The 14673-nt window shown below is 37.1% G+C and overlaps 1 protein-coding gene across 1 annotated transcript; it reads right to left on the reverse strand.

Annotated features, from left to right (window-relative positions):
• Positions 1-5754: 5754 nt before the first annotated feature.
• LOC132135146 (membrane-spanning 4-domains subfamily A member 4A-like) lies at positions 5755-10393 on the reverse strand. Its single transcript, XM_059547179.1, has 6 exons — positions 10158-10393; positions 9158-9349; positions 7432-7551; positions 7270-7326; positions 6359-6517; positions 5755-5892 (listed from the first exon to the last, which is right to left on the reverse strand). The coding sequence occupies exons 2-6, from the start codon at positions 9323-9325 to the stop codon at positions 5755-5757; spliced, it is 642 nt and encodes a 213-aa protein (XP_059403162.1). The 5' UTR covers positions 9326-9349; positions 10158-10393.
• Between the last annotated feature and the right edge of the window lie 4280 nt (positions 10394-14673).

Below are 14673 nucleotides of genomic sequence, written 5' to 3' on the forward strand. Positions count from 1 at the left end.
TCTAGGGCAGACCGTCCTTTGGCCTATGGTCAGAACAGGAAAAGCTCCATCATATCAACTGTCTGGAAATGCTGGCAGTGGAGAACGCGCTGATGCGCTTTTGTCCCCAAATCAAGGATCACCACGTCTTAGTCCGTTCGGGCAACATGTCTGTGGTGTCCTACATAAATCGCCAGGGCGGTCTCGGGTCCTGAAACCTGTACAGGCTAGCGGAACGCCTCCTGGTTTGGGCTCAGCGCGACATGCGTTCGCTGAGGGCAGTGCATGTGCCTGGGCTACAGAATCTGGGTCCAGACAGGCTGTCCAGAGGCAATGTTCCTACAGGCGAATGGTCTCTACACCCGCAAACAGTCCGGCTGTTGTGGGGGAGATTTGGCAGGGCGGAGGTGGACCTCTTCTTTATGCTTTCCCTCCCGTCTCCCTCCTTCCGCAGGTGATAGAACGGGTGAGAGAAACGAGATGTTCAATACTGCTTGTAGCACCTTTTTTGAGGAACTAACCATGGTTCCCAGATTTGATGCAGTTAACAGATGTCGCCCCGTGGCCAGTACCGTTGAGGAGGGACCTCCTCTCGCAGGCCAGGGGCTCGATTTGGCACCCTCAACCGGAGTTGTGGTCCCTCCATGTGTGGGCGCTCAACGGTTACCCGCTGATCTCGCAGTGGGAGTGCTGAATACCATCACTCAGGCTAGAGCTCCGTCGACACGACGTCTGTATGCCTCGAAGTGGTCGGTGTTCTCCAGCTGGTGCACAGCTCGAGGATATTCACCCCTTAGTTGTGAGGTGACGGAGGTTCTCTCCTTCCTACAGGAGCTGTTGGATAAGGGCAGAGCCCCATCCACGCTCAAAGTTTATGTGGCGGCCATTGCAGCGTTTTCTGAAACAGCGCTCGGTCAGTCAATAGGAAGGAATGATTTGGGCATCCGGTTCCTCAGAGGAGCTAGGAGGCTGAATCCTCCCAGACCTCCATCAGTCCCTATGTGGGACCTCGCGGCGGTTTTGGAGGCCTTGAAGGGTCCCCCTTTTTGAGCCTATCCAATCGGTTAGCCTTCAGCATCTGTCGTTCAAGACAGTATTCTTGTTGGCTCTCGCTTCGGTGAAGCGTGTGGGTGATTTGCACGCGCTCTCTGTGAGCTACGTTTAGGTTACGTTTAGTAACCGAGTATGTTCATTTTTAAGTCTTTGACCCTGTCCAGATACCCACACTTGCAGTCTTGGCCACTTGAGAGTGTGTGTATGTGACGGTGTGCGCACAAGACTGTCCCGGGTCTTAATAGTGCCAAAGCACAGCGTCCTTAACACACACTAAACCTCTCCAATACTGCTCCGGAGCACTATACAACGCTTAGTGTATCCCATCATACATCATGTTTTGGTATAAATCGTCAGACTTTTTGCAGAGATCTCACAAGAGGTCACAGAAAGCTGTCCAATGTAGGCTACAGTATGTAAAATATTGATAATTAGATATTAAAAATCTCTGTAAACACATAAGTGTGTCCCATAAGGCAGTGGTTCCCAATAGTGTTCCTGGAGAACCCCAACACTGCACATTTGAGATGTCTCCCTGTTCAAACACACCTGATTCAACTCATCAGCTCATCAGTGAAGACTCCAAGGCCTCAAAAGTGTGTTTGTCAGATAAGAGAGACACCAAATCCATGCAGTGTTGGGGTTCTCCAGGACCAGGATTGGGAACCACAGTCATCAGGTCATGAAAAGTTCGACACACACTTGTGGTCATCATGCTCACTCGAACACTAGGCCAAATACAGGAAAGGCGTCAAATAAGTAATCAAGTGGTCAAGTGCAAAGATGGCAAGTGTGGGTATTTGGACAGTGTAACAGTTTAAGAAACAACAAATGCTGTACACATTATAACAGCAGGAATGTTTGATAAAAGGGACAAACTATCACAGACTTACTGCTGCAAATGTCTGCCTCCGCAGCTTTTTGTCTTCTTCATTTCTGAAGGAATACCTCTCCACAAACACCACTGGGCTGACTGCTTCACGTCTTTTCAGCTAAAAATAAAAATATTAAGATATAAACTGATATGAATGAACTGCAAGATGGAAAAAATTAATTGTTTTATTATTTATTTATTTTTCATTTGTTTACATTTTTTGGATTTACATTAAAAGGTACTAAAAGCATGGTACAGTGCATATGATTACTCTGATTTCTGTCATATAAAAGCACATAAAACACTAACATTACAGTGATACAAACATAGTTTGGTGATTATTTTATCATTAATATACCATAGTAAAACTACAGTTACTGTGGAAAAACACGGTGTGTTTACTGTGTTTTAAATTCAAATTTCATTTATTACTATTGTAAGTGTCGTGATTACCATGATTTTACTACAACTACAACTTACATCATTGAACCTGAAATTAATATAAAACGGATCGAAGGTCTATGGCACGTCACGTGACCGATAGAGTTTAATCACACTAGTTAGCAGCTCTGTTCATTTAGTTAAACACAATGAAACTCAAAGACAGCCGCGGATGACCGATATAATACAGCGATTAAACATATGGCGCTAATCTGATTAATAAAGAAGCAGAATACATGGGGAAAATATGGGGACACCTTTCATAAATTATTATTTACTATTGTAATTATTTAATGGGATGTACGGAAGAACTTAGTGACTTTGACATTTTCTTATATTTATGCATTTGGTTGTTATTACAAAGCAACTTTATTGCATTCCCATTTTTAATGGGATGCTCAGTTAGGAGTGATGGTCAGGTCAGGTGACCACATATGCTTACCCGAACTATATCTTTGCAAATCATTGAGCTGTTTTTACCATACTAACATGCACCTTTCTGCAAACTTTTTTGTAGGTCTCCTGTAAATATTCCACCTGGATCAATCTCAAGACAACATATTGCTTGTTTTTGGCAACAACAAAAAAATACTTTAGACCAGAGATTTTTCTTTGACAGGACAAAGAAAACAAGATCAAAAACAATTCAAGGTCTGTTTGATTAAAGGCACATATAAAAATAAAAATGTTAGGTAAAAATGTTTTTCTCTATTTTCAGGTATGCAACAGGTGAACACAAGCTGTCATCAGCCCTTGTTATTAAATACCATTTCTTGAGAGAAAATACTGGCAGAGGATGTGCTTAAAAACTAATGCAATACAGAAAGATCACCTTTGATTAATGTTGAAGAAAAAATTACATTTGCTGCAGGTTCAGCAAAGAAAACAGATAATTTTAGCAGGAGTCCATCAAAAATATTGCAACCATTCTAGAGGTTTGCTAAAAAAATAAAGTGACACTTCAATACTTACATTTCTATTATCCTGTGAGAATGTTTCATGTATATGTTTATTTATTTATTTTGCAGATGGAGGATCTATCTGGTCAAGATTTGTATCTAAAGAGGTCAAGGTCAGTTTGGATAAGAGTCACAGACAGAGTCTGGAGGCACAAACAGAGATCAGCGAGAGCCAAAGAAGATCAGCTGGGGGAGATACTGTTACTGAGCTGGATGAAGAAAAACAAATCTGTATTGATTTGGCACACAAAGGTAATAAATCACTGATTTGCATGAATAGTAAAGCTAAGAATCACAATGATCAGAAACATAGTATGCCATATTCAATTCAACAAATTTTCTATTAAGATGTCAGTGGTTGCTGCTGTCCTACTGTTTCCACTTCAGTTAAAAGAAGAGTCTGAGATCTCTTTATGTCATCAGTGAGGTGAGAGTATTTGTATCCATAATATCTAAATCTATAATTTGTTCTTTTTCAACCCCTTCTTTTGGTTATGATTTCTTCTAAACATTTGTATTTAGAATGGGATTATTTAATGGAACTATATATATACAGTACAAACCAAAAGTTTGGAAACATTACTATTTTTAATTTTTTTGAAAGAAGTTTCTTCTGCTCATCAAGCCTGCATTTATTTGATCAAAAATACAGAAAAAAACAGTAATATTGTGAAATATTATTACAATTTAAAACAATAGTTTTCTATTTGAATATACTTAAAATAATAAAGAATTTATTCCTGTGATGCAAAGCTGAATTTTCAGCATCATTACACCAGCCTTCAGTGTCACATGTAACATCCAGTCTATCACATGATCCTTTAGAAATCATTCTAATATTCTGATTTATCATGAGTGTTGGAAACAGTTCTGCTGTCTAATATATTTGATGAATAAAAGGTTAAAAAGAACTGCATTTATTCAAAAAAAAAAAAATTCTAATCATATATATTATAATAATATATTTTCTTTACTATCACTTTTTAAAGAATAAAAAGTGAATTAAATTATCAATTTAATACATCCTTGCTGAATAAAAGTATTGATTTTATTTAAAAAAAAAGAAAGAAAAAAAATACTGACCCCAAATTACTGACCAGTAGTGTATATTGTTATTAGAAAATATTTATATTTTAAAAACATAGCTTCTTTTTTTTTTATTCATCAAAGTATCCTATAAAAGTATCACATGTTCTAAAAAAATATATAGCAGCAGAACTGTTTCCAACTTTGATAATGAATCATCATATTAGAATGATTTCTAAAGGATCATGTGATAATGATCCTAAAAATTCAGCTTTGCATCACAGAAATAAATGATAATTTAAAGTATAATAAATTTAATAACAATTATTTTAAATTGTAATAATATAACACCAAATTACATTTTTTTCTGTATTTTTGATCAAATGAATGCAGGCTTGATGAGCAGAAGTTTCCTTTTGTCTGTACTGTATATATATATATATAAAATAAATAAATTTCACATTAACTACTGAATATTTTTATAGTATAACATTATTTTCTCCTCGTTCTCCTGGAACCAGATACACCCTGTGCTGTTTATAAAGGGACATGCCTTGGATGCAGAGTCTCTTTAAGAAATAATGATGGAAGTGGAGGAGGAGGTCTGTGTAGTAGACAATGTTAACACACCTCTATTCTTTAACTTCAACACTGAATATGCTTCAAAGTTGAGAGACACCTTGACTTTTACTGAAAACTGTGTAATGTACCATAATGCCAAAACCAATATGCCACACACAATGGCTAATTATTATTATTTTTTTATTAAATTAACGTGTATGTATATAAATGCATGATATTTATTTTTGTTTATGTACCGGTATGTGTTTGTTGTTTTGTTTATAATACATATTCATGGATGGTTGTTTATTCATTTGTGTTTGTTGGTTTGTTTGTAATACATGTTTATGTATTAAACAGTTTATGGACAATCATGGTGTTCTTTCTTTATAGTGAAATTGGATTAGTAATGTATAATAAAAATAACAACAACAATAATGTTATTGCTATCTAGAAAAGGTTTCTTAAAGGAACTGATGAGGGTCATTAATGCACCTTTAAGAGTGTACATTTAAAAATACAGTTTTGAGACCTATATTTCACATGTAAATATTAAAACATATCTTGTTTGCATTATACTAGAAGGAAAGAAAGAAATCCTGCAGACTAGCTTGATCGATTCATTAACTTCATGTGTGTTTGAACAGGGTTTGGAGGTCAATTTTCCAATAATTATAAAGTATTCTTTCAAAAAAGAAAAAAAAAGGAAATAAATTATTCCTCGCAACTTTTGGATGACAGGATTTCCTCACTGTGGCTCAGTATCCCTGCAGTAACAGACAAGATATGTTAGTGCACAAGAGACTAGCATGATCCACCATAGAAAAGCATATAGCAACTGCATCATCGCCACTAATTTACCTAATTTAATGCCACATTGACCACTGTCGAGTTTGTATTGCAGGTGGCTTTGCAGGCAAATCCTGAGATACAGATGGAGATGATGAACTGAAGGATGGAGAACACCAGCAATACTCCATGGATCCCCAGATAATATGTCTAAACACATTCAACATGCCCACATATGAAAGCAGCTCCACAAATAACATCCCAGCAGTTATATTGAGTTTATTCTGATGACATATCTAAAAAATCATGATATCAATTCACAAACATAAAATTGTGTCAGTATTTAATCACTTTCTTGTCATTTTTATTTTTTTTCTCCAAAAGAACATATTTTAAAGATTTATTTAACCACATCAACTCTGGGGACCCACCGGTGGGTCCAATATAGCATATGCCTAATTCTCAAAAAAATCAAAATAACAGCTGAAGTGGTTAATGCCAATCCAAATCATTTTAAATCATCCAATATATTTATGTGAGGAACACACTGAAGTTTATGTCAAGATTTTCAATGTAATGACTTTACATTTTGGGAGAAATTTTTAAGTCAATAAAATAGCTTAAAAACTAGTTTAAAAATATGAAAACAAAATATTGCACACTGTACATTTAGTACCTGAGATTCTTCACAGTAATAGCTATTGTAGCTATTGTAGCTATTGTTGACGCAACTTTGAAGTGACCATCGGTAAGTTCCTATTTCTATGCCAATCAGAAGAATGGATATCGCTGCAGTAATGGCACTGATCACGTTCATTCCAAGAGAGGCTTTCACCTACAGAAAGAAAAGCATTTAACAAGACAAGTATTTTAATGGATTACACTTGTACAACTATGTAAAGTAATAATGAGCACAATAAGACCTGTTATGCATAAATGTCTCATTGTGCTAAGAAAAATAAAATAAAATAAAACCAGCTGAAATTAATGTCCCAGAAGAAACAACAGCTACACAGTTTGTTTCTCACTGGCTGTACTAACAGGTCTTTCTTTTGTAGAAACAGAATATACTAGTCTCAGGCCACTGAGGTATTTTTTATTCCCAAAATATATAGTGATCTTTTTTAATGAACATATAAGCAACATAATTTGTGTGAAAAGAAATAGTTATTCGTTTAAAATCAAGTAAATATAAATGCAGCTATATTAAGTCAGCAAAAATAAATAAAAAATAAATACTGTTGTGGTATTTGTTGCTATTTTTGCTTAAGGATGAAAAAACCCCAGTGGTCATTTACCCAATAGCCCCATTGTATCTGACTGCATATAGTCTTCACTTAAAGAACAGATGATTGAAAGGGCTTTGTGGTTCTAACTATTGGAAATAATGAGTAAGGCAAGGTCAGTTGTGTATCTGATGTCTAATCTTTTATTAGTCTAAAGATACAATGAGAGTTTTACTACTAACAGATGATTTCTGGACTGCCGCTCATTTGTTAGTTGAGCAATGTCATGATGTACAAATACAGATCAAGAAGTGACAGAAGAGTTCTCACCCACTGATTTCAGCACATTATATGTACATACCACACACGGATGTAGTTTATTCTGCGCAGCAACAGACAAAGAGCCAGTACTGATGTACTGAGAAAGAAACATCGGACATGTTAAACATGTTACATATTAGAAGTTAATTGTGGAAATTAAAATCAAAAGGGAAATAAAGCACTCCCATTAAATGATACTTACAATGAAAGATCCCCAGTAAGTGATGCCACTAAAGACAACAATACTACCAAATCTGAATAAATTTGCGGTGAGCACAATACCAAGTAAGAAGACCATCACTCCAGTCATAATCTGTACAGTCTAGAGAGCAGATGTGTTTTATTCATAATGACTCAACATTTATGTTTGGAAACATATAAGATATATTGATGTTTAATGCATGGAAGGGAGTCTGATCAACACACATCTTTGCCAAATATCTTATCAGAATCAGAATCAGAATCAGAAAGAGCTTTATTGCCAAGTATGCTTGCGCATACAAGGAATTTGTTTTAGTGACATAAGCTTCCAGTAAACAGAGACAACAACACACAGACAAAAAAAAAAAAAAAAAAAAAAAAAAAAAATTACAGGAGAATTAAAAATTGGCAAATAAATAAGTGTATAAATAATTGTGCTATAAATGATAATGGAATAGGATTGAGTGAGATACAGGAATGTTCTAGGATGGAGGGGTAACAAATAAATATAAGGATATTGCACATTTTTGCATAAGCATACGTTTAAGTGGGAAACATTTAACTGTTCATGAGGTAGATTGCCTGGGGGAAGAAACTATTCTTGTGCCTTGCTGTTCTTGTATTTGCGGCTCTGAGGCGCCGGCCAGATGGCAAAAGTTCAAAGATGGGGTGACTTGGATGTGAGGGATCCAGAGTGATTTTCTGAGTCCTTTTCCTCACTCTGGATGTGTACAGTTCTTGGAGGGTGGGCAGGGGAGCACCAATAATCCTTTCGGCAGTCCGAACAGTTCTCTGTAGTCTTCTGATATCTGATTTTGTAGCTGAACCAAACCAGACAGTAATTGAAGTACACAGGACTGACTCAATGACGGCTGAGTAGAACTGTTTCAGCAGCTCCTGTGGCAGGTTAAACTTCCTCAGCTGGCGAAGGAAGTACAACCTTTGTTGGGCTTTTTTCACAATGGAGCCAATGTGATTGTCCCACTTCAGGTCCTGAGAGATGGTGGTTCCCAGGAATCTGAATGACTCCACTGCAGTTACAGTGCTGTTCATGATGGTGAGTGGGGAAAGTGCAGGGGGGTTTCTCCTAAAGTCCACAGTCATCTCCACTGTTTTGAGCGTGTTCAGCTCCAGGTTGTTAAGACTGCACCAGACAGCCAGCTGCTCAACCTCCTGTCTGTAAGCAGACTCGTCACCGTCCTGGATGAGGCCGATGACTGTAGTATCGTCTGCAAACTTCAGGAGCTTGACAGAGGGGTCTTTAGAGGTGCAGTCGTTGGTGTACAGGGAGAAGAGCAGAGGGGAGAGAACACATCCCTGAGGGGCACCAGTGTTGGTGGAGCAGCTGTTTGACATGAATTTCCCCAGTCTCACTAACTGTTGCCTATCTGTCAGAAAGCTGGTGATCCACTGACAGATAGAGCTAGGAACAGAGAGCTGGGTCAGTTTGGTTTGGAGGGTTGTTGGGATGATGGTGTTGAAAGCCGAACTAAAGTCCACAAACAGGATCCTCACATAAGTCCCTGTTTTGTCCAGATGTTGCAGGATGAAGTGCAATGCCATGTTGATTGCATCATCCACGGACCTGTTTGCTCGGTACGCAAACTGCAGGGGGTCCAGTAAGGGTCCAGTGATGTCCTTCAGATAAGCCAGAACCAGTTTTTCAAACGATGAAAAAAGACTGTTCTAATTTTAGATGATCTCGAAGAAATCATAAAATGCATTACCCCCAGTGCCTTTGGTTGTGCTTTGAAAAATCCTTTAAGACCTATATTGTGATATGTTCCTCTGATCTGCTGTCCATCATCACAAATAACAGTATCTTGTCCCAGCTGTGGATTTACTTGGATGATAACTGTAGCTTTGTCAGATGTGATGACATTGCTGTTTTCCATTCTAAGAAAACTTTTGGATTTCACCTGTAATTAATCATTAATCATTAATTAATAATATGATTTAATCATCTTATTTGTGGAGTTTTTGGGACAGTTGTTGCTAAAAGGTTAGAGAGTAGGACTTATAACCAAAAAGGTTGGGGGTTCTATTTTCAATACTGTCATGTAGTGTAGGTGGGAGGAGTGAATGTATAGCACTCTCTTCCACCCTCAATACTTTTGACTGAGTTGCCCAAATTGCTCCCCGGATGCCACACAGCAAATGGCTGCCCACTGCTCCAACAGCCTCATTTATAAAATGTTGTGTATAAACCATCCTAAATTTGTTCTAATTTATTTTCTCAAAAGTACGTAAGTGCGATACAAAATGAACGTGCACACAAAAACACATGCGTACACCTGTCTACCAGCTGTGACATTTATAAATCGCAAATGATCTTGAAATTGTGCGCAGCTGACTGTTTTCAATCAGTAGTCAGTAGATATGTAAATACATACTGTATTTTTGACAAGGATACCTTTGGAGTTTTTTTTCTCTGAAAGATCAGAATGCAAATTTTACATTTTTCACAAATATTTTGTATTATTGCACATTTCTTTTGATTATTAACATTTTTAAAGTAATTATATAAGTACTATTTTTGTAGCTGAATGCCCAAACAAATCTCAAAACCTTCAAATGGAATTTTATGTATCAATGTATATGAATAGACAACTTATAGTAAAACAATCGAAAGATCACAAAAGTTGTTGGTTATTTTTAAATTATGTATATCAAAATGTGTATAGAAATATAGGCTTTATAATTAAAAAGATCATTGAACATTTTTACCTGAAGTGGAATGAGTTGTGGTGATGGATGTCTGATAACTCTTCTGGTGTATCTTTGTGTGTGTGGACTCTTAAGAACTGCTAAGGAGGAGCTTAAGTCATATGAGTTTGCGTAATACTTTTTAAGGATTATGTTGATGTCCTTCCTCCTAAAATATAGTGACTGATGGCAACATTATATTTGATTATAGTTTTTTTTACTATTATTGCCTACAATTACTGAAATTTCCTGACTATTGCCTCTAAATTGAACAAAAGGCCACAAAACATGCACACAAGATGCAAATGTTTGCCACAGCATTCAAACCTACATGTACTGTGTGTAAAAATTCAATGTATATACAGAGTGTGTGCACAATTGATTCACTTTAAAGTACGGGTGACCCCGAATAGTCAACGAATCAATGCTTTGATTTGAGGAGCCTGATTCGACTACCAATCTAACAGTCGAATATTTGCGGGGTGTTATTGATTATGTCATTTTGACTATATGGGGAAGCTCAAATGTCTGATTTCACATAGAACTACTGGTTTTCTCCCAATAAGTTAATATAAAGCCTATTATGATAAAGCTGTAAGAATCTGAAAAGAAAGAAAAAAATAAAATTTATATTTAAAAGTGCGTGAATATATCAAACCACCTCTATAGGTTTATGTTTCACATAATCTGTGACGGACAGAGGAGCATCTTGGTGGCGGGGATTTAAAACTTTACCAAGACTCAAACTGACACAGGCAGAGACTGGATTTTTTCGAACAGGTAGGGTACAAATGATTTCATAACATATCAGCTGGTGTATATATATCATGGATATATTATTTCCCTGATTTTAGATGCATTTGGTTTTGAGTCTAGCGCTTCATTGTAGTACTGCAGTGATATCTCTTCAGCGCATAGCGCAAGCAGGCCAAACTACAATGCAGAATATTAATAACTATGACTGGGACTGTTATATACATATAATTATAATGAGAAGACCATTATACTAAAATGCTATGAATTTTTAGAGTTTAGCTGCCGTGTTTCTGCACATTGTTGTATAAATAACGAAGCGTATTCTATATGAAATTATGAGTTGAATCCCATTGATTAAAAACTTACTATGAAATGCGTCACTCTACTGGTCATCTTCATCGCGTGCAGCTCAAAACAGAAATGCAGAATATTAACTGCTAACATTTTAGGCTAACGTAATAATGAGAGCACAATAGTAAAACGTCAACGCTGAGTGTTAGCTATCTGTTAATCAAAACATAAAACATTATTTACCCCGTTTATATCTGCAAGGTGTTAGTTATACATTTTCCCTGTGGGTTAACATCAGTAATTATGTTAGTCGAATGTCTAATGGTGACTTGTCTCTTGTTAATGTATTTTGCCCCACCCCCAAACATATGATTTGACTATAAGTCGAATATCTGCAAGATTCAAAAATTCAGATTTGACTATGACAATCCTTAGTCAGGGACACCCCCACTCTAAAGTTACTGATGTGAATAATCAACACTGAACTGACTTGGGCTGTATAATGGCACTATCAAGTATCGAGCATCTAGAACTGCTTTACAGCAGATTTTGAATTTCTTACTACTGCTGATATATAAAGTGTTATAGAATTAAAGCTGACTTGAGATGACTTGCATGCATAATCAGTATATATTAAATGCAAGGATGAAGTTTCTCAAAACATTGTTTTAATTTATAAGTGATCAAATTTGGTGTGTTAGCAGTAGCACTATAAAAAAAGAAATGCAAAGGGGTTAAAAATAATATACTTCCTCCTCAAAACATTGAGATCTCCACCCCCAGGTGAAATAATTATGTATAAATGAGTTTAATGTACAGATGTGTAGCATTTTGCAAAAAGTTTGTTTTACAATTTCAGTAAATCGGATAATGTGCTTAAAGTTTTGCAGACTTGTCTGAAGATTTGTTATATGAGTGAATGGCACCAATAACCAAGAGATATGTCTATGATCAGAACACACGATAATTCTAGTTGAATATTCATTCATCAGAAAGTGATTGAGAAGGGCCTTAAATTGTTTATAGCTTTATTTATGTAGTGCTTTATTTAAAAAAATTGTTTCTTAATATTAATAAGCAAAGTAACAGAATCAATGAGGAAAATGCAAAGAGCACAAACACAGTCTATCGTGAGGTGGTTGCTGTTTACTTTAATTTTGTTGTTTATTTTTATTTTATTAAAGTTACATTTGCCGGTTCCCGCTTCCTTTTCCCTGACTATTAATCTTTGTTACATTCATATGTATGTTTTCCGTATCACCCTGAAATCTTGCGACCCACGGTTTGAAAACCACTGCCCTAGATTGACATCAGTTAAATGTCAGGCAGTTTACCATTGTGGTTGATATTTCCTTTCCATTCTGCTAACTGCATTTTTACTCTTGTCAAAGATGTGGAGAGTAGCTTTATCTGACATGAGCCAGACTGCAGTATTGTACAATTCAGAGGTTTTTGATTGCAACACTGCATGAACATACTGTAAATAACTATATAGATAATTGTCTTCTATCCCGGGTATGGTTGTCGTAAAACCAACACCAAAATATATATTTTTTTTTTAGTAAAACGTTGGTCACTAGAGGCAGGTAGCTGTGAGGATACTGAGATCAGATGCAGAGGATGAATTGACCTCTTATTACTTACCATTAATGTGTTTTGTTGTTGTTGTTGTTGACAATGTTGTTTTTCATGCCCAGGGAAGGCTTCTTGTTTACTAAACTCAACCTGGTTTTAACCAACAATAACATCAACTTTTTGATTCCAGACATTGCAAATGTGCCTGGTCCCACAGTTGAATGTTATAACAGTGAAACCAATGGTTAAACTCGGTTGCAATTCCTTTTTTTTTTTTTTTGGTTAAAATCAAAAGATAGTCAAGTCAAGTCAACATTATATAGCACTTTATGCAATACATATTGCGTCAAAGCAGCTTTACAATGTCAAACAGGAAAATAGTTTGTCAAAATTGCAAGAGGATAATAACAGGCAATCAGTTTTTCAGCTAAGGTTAGTTTATTGATGATTCAGTGAATCCAAGATCAAGCAAAATCATCAACAATCAAATCCAGCTAACTGAGTTAGCAGGGTACAAAGAATGAACTCCAGCTCTCCTCCAATAGTGTCTGTGCAATCAAGCCAACAATATTGACAGAAATCAAGCATCCCCAACTAAGCAAGCCAAAGGTGACAGTGGCAAGGAATCAAATCTCCATCAGTGACACAAATGGAGAAAGGAACCTGATTTGATTCCAGGTTGCAACAAAGGTCAGATTGTGCAGAGGACTTGTCTGGTTCCCGTGGTCTTGTCCTGATGACCACCTAGTTGACAAGGTCTTTGCAGGGGATCTATCTCTGGGGCTCATCTGGTTGACATGGTCTCCTCTGACATCCAGGGCTGTAGATGTGGCCTCTAGGTGCTGACCCACCATCTGTTCCGTAAACAGACTGGATCTAGGTGGCTACAGTGACCTCGGAATAAGAATGAAACACACTAATATTAGCATAGATGCCATTCTTTATACTATGTAACAAGCATATCGGGTGTTATGGAAAGTTTTCCTGGCACACTATGTCATAGTGTGTTATGTGTATGCCAGGTTATGCCTCACTAACAATGTTAGGTAGATTGTTTCAAAGTTTTAGCAGGGTTTGGCAAATGATCTGCCGCCCGCAGATGATTTGTTTAAGGTAAACATTTTTTTTTTTAATTCCACATAATGAACACTCACCTAAAGGATTATTAGGAACACCATACTAATACTGTGTTTGAGCCCCTTTCGCCTTCAGAACTGCCTTAATTCTACGTGGCATTGATTCAACAAGGTGCAGAAAGCATTCTTTAGAAATGTTGGCCCATATTGATAGGATAGCATCTTGCAGTTGATGGAGATTTGTGGGATGCACATCCTGGGCATGAAGCTCCCGTTCCACCACATCCCAAAGATGCTCTATTGGGTTGAGATCTGGTGACTGTGGGGGGCATTTTAGTACAGTGAACTCATTGTCATGTTCAAGAAACCAATTTGAAATGATTCAAGCTTTGTGACATGGTGCATTATCCTACTGGAAGTAGCCATCAGAGGATGGGTACATGGTGGTCATAAAGGGATGGACATGGTCAGAAACAATGCTCAGGTAGGCCGTGACATTTAAACGATGCCCAATTGGCACTAAGAGGCCTAAAGTGTGCCAAGAAAACATCCCCCGCACCATTACACCACCACCACCAGCCTGCACAGTGGTAACAAGGCATGATGGATCCATGTTCTCAATCTGTTTACGACACATTCTGAGTCTACCATCTGAATGTCTCAACAGAAATCGAGACTCATCAGACCAGGAAACAGAAGAAGTCTTCAACTGTCCAATTTTGGTGAGCTCGTGCAAATTGTAGCCTCTTTTTCCTATTTGTAGTGGAGATGAGTAGTACCCGGTGGGGTCTTCTGCTGTTGTAGACCATCCGCCTCAAGGTTGTGCATGTTGTGGCTTC

The sequence above is a fragment of the Carassius carassius genome, chromosome 4, assembly GCF_963082965.1.
Source record: "Carassius carassius chromosome 4, fCarCar2.1, whole genome shotgun sequence".
NCBI lineage: Eukaryota > Metazoa > Chordata > Actinopteri > Cypriniformes > Cyprinidae > Carassius > Carassius carassius.